Raw genomic sequence first — 15188 nt, 5'->3', positions numbered from 1 at the left:
CTCTATAACGGTACAAGCCACCGAGAAACAGATATCGAACATCAAGTTTCACCAGCCCACGTGTGTTTTGTTGCGACATCATAAATGAAGATGCTCACGTGACCTGAAAGACCGAAAACTCTCGAAAAGTAGTTTGTTATTGTTTTGAGAGAAGCGGTTTCGAACAGATACAGCGTATTTCAAAATTGAAAAATTATGAAATACCCAAACCATTGCTTGAATGTCGTAGAAAATTTAGTAGGAATCTTAGCACAGCACTGTAGTGAGTATAATTACAAATACTAGGCCTTTAAACCGGTCCTACCCTAGGCTAATTAATTGGACTGGGATGGGCCCAAGCTAGACAGACGGCGCCTGATTTTTTCGCCGTGGCTTGAGATCTGAACCTTTTGGGAGTCTATAGGTTAATATACAGTACGGTAATTTTTACTATATAAATTCAATTCAATTTATATTTCTGTACACATATTTAATTTTCATACGAACCGGAACACAGTTAAAATAATGTTCAAATGTCTGTGTGTGTCTACCAGCATATCGATGAAAGTACAAAGTTTATTCCCAGTTGCATTGTTCCGTAATAACGACAGGCTCTGTCTTTTGTCTAGCTGATAAACAACACATACCAATTTTTTGAACGTAAAAATCCCTAGGCAGTTCGTTGAAGATAAGAATTACTTAATGCCTTAACGGTTGACTGAATATGGGTGGTCTTATTACTAACTAATTATCGCTCGAATTTCGTCGGCGGTAAAAACGCAAGTGGATGGTTAATGATTTCTTGATGGTACTGTATAATAAATAAATAATAAATTCGAGAATTTGTATAGCGCCTGTTAGAAAAAATTATATGTCACTGGCGCTTAAAGATAAAAGAGTTATTGATTAAAGAGATCTTGAATTCATTAGTATCAGAAGTTAATCTAAGATTAGGTGGAAGAGAGTTCCATAATTTCGGAGCAGCAAAAGAGATAGACCGTTCGCCAGTACGAACATGCAACACTCTGGGGACAGATAACCTGAGAGAATTTGACTGCCTTGTGGAACGTGAAGATAATTGTTTTGAGATTGATGAAGAAAAATAGTGTGGGCGTAGCCATATATGCATTTATGAGTGAGAAGAATAATTTTGATGTTTAGACGTTTACTTATCGGTACCCAATGAAGGTCTTTCAAGATAGGTGAAACATGATCACAAAGTTTAGTAAGACAGACAACACGTGCTGAGTTCTGAAGCTTTTGTAAGGGTCTTAATAATTGAATAGTAGAGGTCCCATACAATAAAGAGTTACAGTGTATTGTGAACCTGTAGTCAGGGCTATGCCATATATGTTTCAAAAATGTCTTCATGGTAAATAGTAGTATGAAAAAAGACATGATTGTGGGTTGAAGAATTGGTGGGTATCGCCATTGGTATTAACCAAAGATCTTATAATTACAAGATAGCGCTCTCTGCCTTAAACTAGTCATCATCAGTGGCGTATCTAGTCTTGAAATGGGGGTGTGCAGAGGTGAAGCAATGAGGATCAGCTGAGGGGCACTAATTCGCAAAATAAGAGATTTTAGTTGATTTTTTAACTACTTGACTAGGATTTTTTTTGTGGGGGGGGGGGAGTGCGACTGGAGGGGCGTGAGTAATTTTTGGAGGGGCGTGCACACCCCATAGATCACATTACCAATATATAGACATAGTTCATTTATTATGCCATAAAAATACTGTTGTCATGTGGCACGATTGTCCAAAAGCAGAAGATTGATCTACTGTACTATCGATTGGCTCTCCTCACGACAACGACGAATAATATAAAATATGGAAACAAATATACACAAATTCAAATATCATAAACATTGAAATAGAGTATTTTTATACTCATGACAAAACAGTATATGATTTTGACTTTAATTTAACATTTCAGTCGTGACGGTGTTCCATATGTAATGCACGACGAGCTATTGCGACGTACCACAAATGTGAAAGACATCTTTCCTAACCGCTACGTGGAGCCTGCTGATAATTTCACTATCAAGGAACTAAAAGAACTTAATGCAGGATCCTGGTTTATGGAGGTATGTTAAATTGAAGGGAAGGAAAAGGAAAAAAGTGTAAGGGGAAATAAAATATGGCTAAGAGGAGAGAAAACATAAGAGAAAATAATGAATAATAGGAAGAAAGGTGGTGCCACAGAATATTGGAAGTACAGAGAATGATTAAAGAATTTATGAAGATATTAAGCCGGACACTCACTGCGACGTACGACCGTCGCACGACGAAACCACATTTGCTTCCGGCGAGCGATAGACGACGAAACATCGTTTGCTGATTGTCAGTGGCAATCTGAACGGATCTTCATTAAGAAGACGATCCGTTGGGTCCCCGTCTTTGTGTGCATTCTTTGTCGTGTCGCCGTCACACGCGGTGAGTAATCGGCATTAGGGAAAAAAGTACAGTACAGACCATGCAATACAAATATTCACTAATGTCTATAGATTATTGGTAGTTTCATTTGTCTTCCATTTTTCAAATTCCTTTGACTCAGAAAGATCCTTTCATGACAGCAAGGCTATTGTCAGCGGAGCAGAAGGTGCAGTATAGGTCGCAGAAAATACCCACAATGCAGGAAATGTTTAGTATTGCTCGGCAGCGCAATAGGACTTTGCTGTTTGATATAAGACCGCCCCCTGCTGGTCATCCATTCACAGAATCGTGGCTGAATGTAACGTTGGATGCCGTACGAGCTGAGGGGATAGCAAACAAAGACTTGGTATGTAACTTTAAGCTATACAGAAGTTTAATATATCGGACACCAAATTATTTTAAAAGGCAATTGCTGTTTTTGGTTTTTGTCCCCTTTATTCACTTAATATAGCACCCTCTATGTACAGTATTAATCAAACTCAAGCACCCGCCTTTATGTTTAATTACCTGATATAGTGCCCTCTGTGTATTTAATCACGCAATATGCCGTTTGTATTCACATTTTAATGACGAATTCAATTCATTTTATGAATTGTTGGGTATAATCCACTTGTACGTTTTATTTTTTGATGACGACAGTGATGATTACAACAGTGGTGGCTATAGTAATACAATAGAACTTCTCTTTTGGGATACCCCTATTAAGGGGACACCTTTTCAGGTCGCGAAAGTGTCTCCTTATCGCCTTCTGTTGCTATGGTGGTAGTGGTTGGTAGTTTGTATTTTTATAAGACATTGATTTAGTTTATAGCTTGTAAAGCAATCCTCAGACCCTGTTTCGATGTTATGTATTTTACATTGAATGTTCCAAGTGTTTCATGTTTTCAAGTTACTGTATGTTTTTATTGTTTAAACCTGGAAATACATTGAAAAAAAAAATACTGTACAATGATTGGGATGATAGCAAAAAGGATAATAGTAAAGTTGTGTTTATAGTCATCCTGATAATGATATAGTATGGTGGTAATTATGGTGTTTGCATTGGCAAAGATGGGTATGATGACAGTGGTAATGATTGTAGTTGTAATGTTTATTGGGTTGGTGGGGTTGGGTTGGTAGCATATTGGTAACATCGTCCTCGTTGAGGAGAATCTTCATGATAATGGTGGTAAAGATCTTGTTGTCTTGGCAGCATTGGTAGGAAGTATTGAGATGATGGTGATTTTTGTGGTGATGTTTATCATCTGATCATGTTGGTAATTGTATATGTTAGTGGTCGTCGTGGTAGCATTGGCAGTAGCATGGTCATGGTATGTGTTGATGGTTGTGGTGTTGATGATGGTTGTGGTGTTGATGTTTGTGGTGTTGATGGTCGTGGTATGGTATAATTGATGGCTTTTGTTAATTTTTGTGGTGATGATGTTTATCATCTGATCATGTTGGTAATCGTATATGTTAGTGGTCGTCGTGCCAGCATTGGCAGTAGCATGGTCATGATATGTGTTGATGGTTGTGGTGTTGATGTTTGTGGTGTTGATGGTTGTGGTATTGATAGTTGTGGTATGGTAGTGTTATAATTGATGGCTTTTGTTAATTTTTGTGGTGATGATGTTTATCGTCTGATTATGTTGGTAATCGTATGTAAGTGGTGGTCGTGGTAGCATTGGTAGTAGCATAGTCATGATGGTGTTGATGGTTGGGTGTTGATGGTTGTGGTATGGTAGTGTTATAATTGATGGCTTTTTGTGTATAAGAGACAGGTTTAGTATTGCTCGGCAGCGCAATAGGACTTTGCTGTTTGATATAAGACCGCCCCCTGCTGGTCATCCATTCACAGAATCGTGGCTGAATGTAACGTTGGATGCCGTACGAGCTGAGGGGATAGCAAACAAAGACTTGGTATGTAACTTTAAGCTATACAGAAGATTCTCCATCTATTTGCAGGTATTTTGGAAAGCCCCAAATGGACCTCACTATGTTGTTTTCATCAACACCTTTGATAAGAGAAAAATACAGAATGTTCATCACTCGATACCATTCAAGTACATAATGTAAGGACATTTTTGTTGTAAAAAAAGTTTTTATAATATCACTAAAGTGTTAATTATTCAAATTTCTGTCAATTTAAAAATTTATTTACACTTTCATATGTGTGATTACAATTTTGACAATATTTTTTATGAGATTGAAACCAAAATATTTGAATAATTAATTTTTAATGATATTTATAGAGGGTGACCCATCCAGCATATTCTAGAAGGTTGGCTGATATTCAGAGGCCATCATAAATGAAATAATGTGTTGTTTTTATCAACCTCTAGTGAGGTTTAGGCAGTGGAGTTGATTTTAGTCCTGAGAAAAAGTATTGCTGTTACAGGAATAGAACCCAGGACCATGGGATTAAAAGGCAAGCATCTTGACCACTGAGCCATTTAACTTCACTGCAACAGGATTTGAATTTTTTTTTTTTCTATTTCATCCATCAGTTCAAATGCAACGATGAATATTTCTACCAATGTCTGGAACGTGAAGGAGAAGTGGTTGTTTTCTTTATTTTGGTGCGTGGGGACCTCGTCCATCACGACGTCGGCGTGTCATTCATTGCAAGAACTTGATGCCCCATCATGGCAACTGGTATGATCAATAAAGCAATTTTTCATTAATTTTTTTGTAATAGCTGTGAAAGCAGAAATTCTTGGTGTAATTAACAACTGTATTTACCATAATTCCTCAGATATAAGTCCACCTACTGTAGGTTATAAGCCTATCCCCTACCTTATATCTAATTGCCAGTGCCAGCAATTCCCCTGGAAAAAGCCCAGAGTATGAATGCTAAGCTGATTACAAAAAATTATGAAAGTGTGGCTTTAAGTTAGGCATGGAGTTTTGAAAATTTGCCTTTTGATTGGACGGTAAATTTGTTTTAAATGAATAGACGATTCCCCGAGGAATAATTTCATGTTCAGGGGGTTAGTACTATACCAGAGGAGCCACGACAGTTTGATCCAGCCTTTTAGCCATTGCCTTTACTGTATTACCTTAATAAATATACTAGCCATGTTTCCACAACACTTGCACATAATATTTGTTTATTCAACAATATTTTATGAGGGTTGTCCATCCAGCCGTTATTGTTATTACCGTGACACAATGACACAAAATTATTTCTGTACATTAACCTGTAATATGATGTGTGCATTAATTTACATAGAGTCGTCAACACTATCTTATAATGTGGATCCTGTTTGATATTGCATCAGTTGTTTGGGTGGTTGTACTATTCATCATACAAATCAGGTAAGTACAATCTTTCTGAACATCTCAAACACCAGTTAGCAGATACGAAATGCCATTTAACAAAGTCAATGTATCAACTTAGTAATAGGTACCATGGGTGTCTCCAGGATGGAGTGCTGCCCCTTTTGGCGAGAAAAAAACTATTCATCAGAAAGAAAAAAAATTCATGTATTTTTTACATACAAAGTAAACTCTATAATTAATTAATATCTTTTGCAACCATTAAATTGTCCTAATTTCCGGTGTCTACGCCCCTGGACCGCTTCCGTCAGATTTTGAGCGGTGCCTGACTACGCCTACTTACATTCTCGTTGGGGACATCGGAGACACCAGTTCCCCATTGGGCAAATCCTGTCATGTCCTGTTAACCAATTGTCAGGTACCAAATATTAGATACCAGATACCAAATACCGAATACAAGTACCATCAAGTAATGTACCAGAACCTTTAACCAGTTGTAAGCTACCCACTACCGGCTACAAGATACCAAATGTGACCCAATATAAAAGGGCTGTAAACACATCCTAAGGCCAAAATGAGTTTTTGTTATGATGGCATAAAACATATCATTTAATTTAAAATGACAGTTAAATGAACTCAATTGGGTGTATGGAAGATATGACTGTTTAATCATCTTATCAACTTTCTTAAATCAAATTTTGAGAAAAATTTATTTTTCACTAACTCCCATCTGAAAATGGCCAAATTTGAACTTTTACAGTTGGATTTTAAACTCAAACTTCAGGAATAGTAAGATAAATTGTTATACTTAATTTATTACACAAAAACCAATTCACACAAAATTCATGTTCTACAGACTATTCTGGCTATTGAGGCTTGTTTTTTCAATACAGTGCAGTGCGAGTTTACAGCCCATTTATGATCTTGGGTTACAAATACGAAATGTGAGACACTAAACACTATAAAGAAAGATTAAGAACAGATATCTACATTTGTTCATTTGTTTCAAGTAGATAGTAACTGATTAATTTCACATTTGTTGTTTTCTCCAGCCGGAACCGCCAGAGTTCTGCTGTAAAAAGTGATCGGTACAAGTACACTGACTTTATTGCCCTTGAGGAAATGACTTCAAATACGGCATCAACAACGGTAAACAGCACTCATGTTTCAGAGACAGCAGCCAGTAAAACTTAGAGCACATTGGTGGAGCTGAAAGAAAAATAATACTGTAAATGAGGACTAAAGTACAGTGAAGAATGACACGATGGTAAAAAGCAGCTGTGACTGTGTTATGGTCAACAGTTATTGTAAAATGGTTAACAGTTGTCTACAAATTGATGATTAACAGTTGTGTGATGGCTAACACCTGTGTACTGTATGATGGCCAACTGGTGTGTGCATTATGTTTACTGCAAGAAAATATATTTCTATCAACTATGTTCTACAAAAAAATTCCATCCTTTATTCACTGCCCTGCCTTACACATGTGTACCTTGTGTTGAATATGCTTGCCCGCATAAACTGCCTTAGCTAACACTAGCGTACTGTATGATAGCCAACGCTTGTAATGTCAGTGGCATATCCAGGATTTTAAGGAGTGCTGAAAAGAGATATTACATTCACTGAACTTTACACAAGGCGTAAAACTAGTGACAGATGGTATGGATGGCTATGACTATACAATAAAAAAAAAAAGTGTCTTACTTTGCCATTTATTTCCAATAATTCATTATTGGAAATATATTATTCATAATATTATTTTTTTTTTCCCTGTGAATGTATGATGGTTAACAGATCTGTACAATAACACTGCAAGAAAGTCTACTGCTATCAACGTATGTCAGTGGAATAATAATAATAAAGGTCGGATAACACTGTAAATGCTGACCATGTTCTACAAAATAATTCATGCCCTTGTTTACTGCCTTTATTGTTTTGGGAGTGATTGTATATTTTTTTTCAACCCTTAAAAGAACTTTTATGTTGGCCTAGTAAAATATAACTGTATTCCACAGTGGATTCATTGGCAGGTGTTACAACCTCAGTCAAGGGAGAATATGGACTCATGAAGGGGCAGGAACTTTTAGTATGTTGCAATTGGCTTAATAAATCAATCAATAAGTCAATCATCATTTTTTATTTAAAAATTGATGTCCATATCATATATAATAAACGAGTAAAACAAACTAAATATACTATAGACCTACCTGGAAGAAAATGCCAACAGTGATAGTTTGAGGTGTGAGTGATGTGCTGTATCACTTTATAAGCAAATTATTCCATTTTGTCAAAAGCAGAGTTTATTGTACGTAAGACTAGTCTATTATCAGATGTATATAATTGTCCATGAATATATTTTCCTACATATTTCAAAAATAATAAGAAAAAAGAAGTCCCAAGTCCCATATTTAACTGTCCCAAGTTACATATTTTACAATGGTACCAAACATTTTATTTTAATCACAATCGGTGACCCGTAACAGTAAAATGAAAATGACTCACTTTTGGAGATTTACGCAATTTTGCACAACGAAGCTGAGATAATAGCGATTTCGTGAAAGTAAATCAATACCGCACAACGCTAATGTAAACAAACAAATAGCGAACTACTTACGGTCCAGACTGAATAATAATAATAATAATATTTATTGACATTACACTTTTACATCAGTGGCAGCACACAAGTAAGTGGTGCAGTCAAACTTAAACTAATGAACAAAGAGAATATAAAGAGAATATAGTGTTCAAATTGTCAGTACATGTTGGTAATTACACCATCTATCGGATTCCATCTATCGGATTCCAAAAACCTGAAACACGGAGATCTCCGTGTTTGGCGGTTGAGCGTTGCGTTGGCAAACACGGAGATCTCCGTGTTTGGCAGCCAGAGTGTTAATGTGAAACAAAATATACTCAACATCAGTGGCGGAGCTAGGATTTCCCTAACAGCAGGGCAACACCCCTGACAGGCAGTGGCATATCTAGGTGGCAAAGGTGAAGTTGGTGGGCGGCTCGATGATCAGTTGAGAGGGCGCTAACTTGCAAAAGAAGGTGATTTTATGTGATTTCTAACTACTTAACTGTGATTATATTTTTGGGGTGGGGGGGGCGCGCGAGTAATTTTTGGAGGGGCTTGCGCCGCCCCTGAAACCCTAAATACGCCACTGCCGATGGGCGGGGCAAGAGTTGTACTTTGGCACGTAGTATCATCCGAAGGCAGTACCCCCGAGCCGGGGTGAGGATTTGGGAAAAGGTGTCCCCTCCCCAATGAGAAATTTTTTTTTAATACTAAGCCACTAAACTCTCATACAGGGCATCTTGACCTAAGGATGGTGTTTTTTGTATCTCATCCGCATTTAAAGTATCAAGTTACATAGGCCTATTCCAGTTTAGCCCAACATTTGATATTAGCGATAGGTTGGGGTAAGGGGAAAAGCGCCCCACTTCTCAAAATTTTGGCGGAATTTTAAATAGAGGGGGCACAGATGGTAAATTCTACAGATGGAGGGATCAGGCGACGAAATACTGGAGGCTGAAATTTAATGTCTAATTCACATCTAGCTTGCCAGAAATTGACAATTTAATGTAGTTTTCTTTTTCCCACTTCTTTTTTTTCAAATTTTGAAAAATTTATAGGAGGCCCGGGCTGGCTGAATTACTATATTGAATCTACATTCTATACATCATTTCCTAATGTATTTGCATATAATAAAATGGGGGGAAAACGTTCATCAGTGTATGAAAAAGGCACAGCAGCATGCTTTATTTTATACGTAGATTGAGGTCCTTCGGGATTAGTACCCCCATGATGGGTCAATTCTATAAGTCAGTAATAGAGAGCATTCTAACTCTTTCTGTTATTATCTGGATGGGTACACCACGGAGAAGGAGAAGAAAATCGTGTAGTTAAGTCTGCATCCCGCATCATTGGAATCAAGCAGCCTTCGGTAGATGTAGTCCATCATGACCGTATGGTTAAAAAGGCAATGACGATTGCTGGGGACAGAAATCACCCGGCCAACCATTTGTTCACTCTGATGCGGAGTGGTCGCCGATATCAATCACTAGTGACCAGGAGGTATAGATCTCTACGTAGTTTCTATCCCTCCGCCATTAGGGCATTGAACAAGTCACTTCAGTAGTTTGAATTTTCGTATTTTATGTTTGTTTTTTTGTTAAGGAACCAGACCGAATTTCATTGTATGTGTATTGTACATGTATATATTGGTTTGGTACAATTTTAATTAAATTTAACTTGCCGAATTTGGCATGAAGAATTTTTGTTTATTATGCTTTAGGTGAAATGCATTTCTATAACTTGAATTGTGTCATCTTTTTTTTTTTTTAATTACGAGATTTGTTTGCTTTTGGTTTTTACCATTCACCCGATAAGCATTTTTTATGATTTAGTCAATGCATAGTTTATTAAAGGCAGATAGATGACAAATCTACAATGTGATAAGGTATAACTATAGGGCACTAAGAATCTGGGGCCACGGATTAAGCTNNNGGGGGGGGGGGTAAGGCGAGGTTGATTTTACAGCAGTCCAGAGGCCATACCCAGAAAATGTTTATTCAGATAATCAGAAAAAGTAGGAAGTATGATAGAGGACGATGTAGTCCAATAGCTAAATATAGTCCACTTGTACATGCTGTGCAATTTATTCAGACCTGTTTTTTCATGCAAGATTAATCTTGGTTTATTGCTTTCAAATTTCTGTTTATTATATCCTGTCGATCGTTTGGATCCATTATTCGTGATTTAATATTCCGTAGTTGTGTTAGCAGGGATGAATGTAGAAGACTGGAAAAACTTCTCAAAAGAAGCGGATCTCAGTTTCTTGAACAATTGCAAAACATTCAGCATTTCCCCAAATTTATCGCAAAATGTTAATGGACATAAATGTGAACTCAAGAAATTCCAATAATAGTAGGACATCTAAAGTAATGGTGCTATGATATATTTCTCCCATATCTGTACACTTGTCTGAACAGTAAATCGTGACAAACCTTTGTTCCCTAGGCGAAACATTTTATACTTTGTTTACAAACTTATTTTTTTTAAAGTGCATATCATACATCCTGCACCCTGATTTCTAAGTCGTTACTCTGTTCATGTTAATCTGTTTTGTACATCCAATAGAGAGCTTAGTATTTAAAAAATGAATACTTGGTTATTAACATTGCACTCAAATCATGAAACAATTTCGGGAACATTTACAACTTTTGTTGTGTTAATAATTTCATATCTTTATGAATTGTTTTTGCTTTGCAAATTATTATTATAAATTAGTATAATAATTCAACTGTAACTTATTCTTAGGCCAATTAAATTACAGTTCGCCCTCCAATTCGAGACCACCCTTGGGATCTGAAAATTTGGTGTGGTCTCGGGGTTGGTCTCCAATTGGAGGGTTATCTTTGTGTTAAAAGGTTGGAGATTGTTATTTGGGTCTTTGGAAATGTGGTCTCGGAATTAGAGGGGTCTCGGAATTAGAGCAGTCTCAAATTGGAGGGTGCACTGTATAAGCAACAGTTATCTAAGGTAATATCCAATCTATAGCTATTGGAAATACAAATATTTCACTTGTTTGCATAGTTAAGACTCCGGGCTCATGGTTTGACGTAAATGTGCCATGTCCGTTCATGTTAGTAAGGTCTGTTCAATTGGGTTTTATCATCTCCAAAATATCAAACGTATTAGCAAATACATGTCTCAGGTTACTTATAGCTTTTGTTCATGCTTTTATAACAAGTTGTCTTGACTATTGTAATGGGCTATTTTATGGACTGCCAAACTCACAATTGATCAAGTTAGGTCAAGACTTCAAAATGCTGCTGCTAGGCTAGTAACCAATTATACCCCAAGAAGGTCCCACATTACTCCAATTCTTGTTAATCTGCATTGTTTTACAAGTAAAAGCAGGGATTGAGTTTAAAATTTTACTTGTAACATTTAAGTGTATACATGGCTTTGCCCCAAAATATATGACCGACCTAGGCTAGTAACCAATACCCCAAGAAGGTCCCACATTACTCCAATTCTTGTTAATCTGCATTGTTTTACAAGTAAAAGCAGGGATTGAGTTTAAAATTTTACTTGTAACATTTAAGTGTATACATGGCTTTGCCCCAAAATATATGACCGACCTCATAACGATTAGGAAACGACAGGGGAATAACCATTAGATCTTCAAGGGCGGAGCTCAAATTTGAGTATTCCAAAGGAAGAATGCTGTCAACTCTTGGTGATCATGCTTTTGCTTCGGCTGCTTAAAATATATGAAACAAATCTGTTTAACCACAGATGTAAAAACTAAAAATATTTTGCCTGCAAATGCAAGAATAGGCTCTAACAGGAACGTGTGTCTTTTGCTACTGATGCTACTTTTAAATCATAACATAACCACCCTTTCTGTGTTGGTAAATCACTTGAATAACAAGTAACAGTAACAGATTGTTGACTTTTTAGTTCTTTCTAGGACAAAAAGCATGATATCATATTTTTAAATTTTACTTTTGGAAGACTTCATAAATTTTCAGCTTATGATGCATCCTATCATTCCTCCAACCGGATTTACTCTCACAGCTTATAAGTGCGACGATAGCGTGTCTACAGCCCCCCTTGGGCAGTAGACGCAAACATTGTTGTTTTAATTAGTCAATTTTTACCTTTGATCCTTATATTGGGATGCAATTATAATTTAATTTCCTATTTTAATGATGATTGGTTATCTAAAAGCATAAAACTATGGTGTAGGACCTAACACTGAATGCTGCTTCCATAATTGTTTATTATATTAAAAAAATATTACAATTAATTAATTTTGACCTTTGACCATGGTTTTGGCAGATAAAATTTATTAGCTAATTAATTAATAAATTTATTTGCTTCTTTTATAACAATTAAAAACATAAAACATAATAAAGTGATAAAACACTGAGTTCTTAGTTTCCTAATGGTTTAAGAACCGATAATGATTAATTTTAAAGTTGAACCGAGTTATTTGAATAGTAATATGAAATGGGGCTTAATGTAATTGGTGAAAATCAAGTGAATTGTAGTTGTTAGGTAATAAATTTAAAATGAATATTAGAATTTGTAATATGAATGAACTGTAATTATATTTCAGTTATATTTCTATTGTAATTTGGGAATATTATTTTTAATTATATATATCTATTGTATTGTAATGTATCTGAGTTGAACGACAACTCATCCACTACATAATGATTTTGCTCTTAACAACTCTGGTTACCGTCTAAATGTACCACTCACCAAACGTTGCCGTTATAGAAACTCCTTCGTTCCCAACTCCATTACCTCCATAATAATAATGTTAATCGATAATTATTGTGCATTTTGGCCTAATTTAATTATGTTTAATGTGTAATATTGCTTAGTAATGTAATTTATTTTGTTTGGTATCCGTAGTTATCTTTTATTTATTACTGTAGGCCTATATGTTTTTAAACATTTGTATACACTGCCAGTGGAAAGTAATTTCTGAGTTTTTCAGACAATAAAATTAAAGTGAATTTAGAATCTTAAATCTATTGCATATTTAAAATATATATGAAAAAAGTATATAAATAATTTAAAAACATTAACAAAATAATTAGAATGAACCTCTGGTGAATAGTTGAACTGTATGCTATATTTTTGTTATTGATAATTATTTTAAAGTATTATTTTCGACAAATCTATTAATAAATTGCTCTTAAATTATAATGTGAGTAATTAGGTAGAGTAATTAAACTGTATAGCGTATTGTTTTTGTAATTTATACTTGAATGGAATGCAATACTTTCTGATAAATCTTAAGGAATTGCTAATAAACTGTATTTTTTGTTTGACATAGTTAGAATACTAATAATTGATTAAATTGTAAATTGGATTTAATTTCTATTAGTGTAATTGATAATTAAATAATAATAATGTCAACTTATTAGGCACACATATCCATCTCTTGGCAGAGCTGTCTTGCGGCCCCATTTTCCACCTGCAGAGTAGCCCTTTTTCTGCATTATTTGCCACTTTTGGTTATCCTTGGAAGGTTTTTTGTTGTAATTTTCTTTATCCTCAAACGTAATGATTTTAAGTAAGTAAATAGTGTTGTAAATTGTGTTAATTGGTCAATACTTTGACTTCAAATATCAGCTATTCAAATCATATTGACTTTAATAAAATTATATATCTATGTAAAGAAAGTGATAATCCTCAGATTTGATGTTGAAAGTTTGTTCCACAGAGACTTCATTGTTGAACAATTCATATAACCGTCAGGTACGCCTAACAGGGACGTATCCAGGGGGGAGCCGCGGCTTTCCCCCTTTGTACACAGTGTTAAAATTTTAAAGCTTATTCTTTAGCCAATACAAATTCTTTCCTGGGATCACTCAAAGTGAATACTTCTAAACATGTCAATATGCATCAGTAACACGTTATACATACGCCTAATAGAACACATAGGCCTAAGCATGATTAAAAAAAAATCTTAAATCCATAAATCTCAGGTCAGGTCTTTTAAGATAGAAATGCGATACTGTGGTTCAATTTCGTTTTTATCCTTTTGCAAGTTTCTTTAAATATTTGTTTAATACTACTACTACTACTACTACTAATAATAATAATAATAAATTAATAATAACAATGATGATAATGACGATAGTAATAATTGATAATAATATTAATAGCAATAAAAAGTAAAGAAAATTGTTCTAAATGCGAAAAAAAGTTGTGATTTGTTGATCATAATATAGTATATAGTTAAAGCTTAGCAAGCTATAATTAGGCCTAAGTTGTTCTGGATATTAAGTAGATCCCTGATAAAAGATCATGAGAAATTTTTTGGCGCTCCATTTTGACTATAATGGCAATGTGATGATGATGAATTTTACTATATAAAAGTGTCATTTCCGGCCATCTCGAGGTACTATTTCTCAAATTCTCTCACATCAGCCCCAGCCATGGTGGGGCTGAGTTGGTTGTGAAATCACGTTTTTGAAGTAGGCCTATGTAAAATACATACTAAAAGACAATGTTTTTAAGCTCGGTTTTATATGGTATATCACACACACATTAATAAGATGTCTATGGTTGTCAAAAATCCCTGATAAAAGAACATGAGAATTTTTTTGGCGCTTCATTTTGACTAATGGTGATGTGATGATGATGAATTTTACTAAAAGTGTCATTTCTGGCCATCTAGAGGTACTTGAGCAGAGGTGGATTCAAGGCCCCCCCCCCCTAATTTTTTTAAGGAAAAAAAAAAGAAAAACATATTCAAATTGTGCGAGTGTATTTCCGCCCATCTAGAAATGCCCTAATCATTTCTTACCTCAGCCCCAACCATGGTGGGGCTGAGGTGGGTGGTTCCTCGGTCTGTGAAAGTCCCTCCCTGGTTCACCTCTCTTTCGAATTCCTGGATCTGCCACTGTTGATTTATTATATAATTATTTTTGCGCTTATTTATAATGCGTCTATTGCAATTTTCACTTTATCCTCTCAAAC

At 35.4% G+C, this 15188-nt stretch overlaps 1 protein-coding gene and 1 long non-coding RNA gene across 3 annotated transcripts in view; both read left to right on the top strand.

Moving 5' to 3' along the window:
* LOC117100777 (glycerophosphoinositol inositolphosphodiesterase GDPD2-like) overlaps window positions 1-7579 on the top strand; it is a 40939-nt gene extending 33360 nt beyond the window's left edge. For both annotated transcript variants that reach the window (XM_033240604.1, XM_033240597.1), the window contains 7 exons: window positions 1917-2067; window positions 2538-2623; window positions 4177-4315; window positions 4361-4467; window positions 4903-5050; window positions 5628-5713; window positions 6727-7579. In XM_033240604.1, coding sequence (XP_033096495.1) covers window positions 1917-2067; window positions 2538-2623; window positions 4177-4315; window positions 4361-4467; window positions 4903-5050; window positions 5628-5713; window positions 6727-6868 — 859 coding nt within the window. In that variant the 3' untranslated portion in view covers window positions 6869-7579. The remainder of the gene's footprint in view (window positions 1-1916; window positions 2068-2537; window positions 2624-4176; window positions 4316-4360; window positions 4468-4902; window positions 5051-5627; window positions 5714-6726) is intronic.
* A 3954-nt stretch (window positions 7580-11533) lies between these two features.
* LOC117100772 lies at window positions 11534-13892 on the top strand. The gene is made up of 2 exons (XR_004444172.1): window positions 11534-11634; window positions 11789-13892. It is a non-coding gene; the product is annotated as an uncharacterized LOC117100772 (long non-coding RNA).
* Window positions 13893-15188: the final 1296 nt, after the last annotated feature.

The sequence above is a fragment of the Anneissia japonica genome, unplaced genomic scaffold, assembly GCF_011630105.1.
Source record: "Anneissia japonica isolate Jap-2015-1 unplaced genomic scaffold, ASM1163010v1 scaffold18_len179048_cov169, whole genome shotgun sequence".
Taxonomy (NCBI): domain Eukaryota; kingdom Metazoa; phylum Echinodermata; class Crinoidea; order Comatulida; family Comatulidae; genus Anneissia; species Anneissia japonica.
Note: the sequence above shows the minus strand (reverse complement) of the source record. Positions and strands in the feature narration are given on the sequence as shown.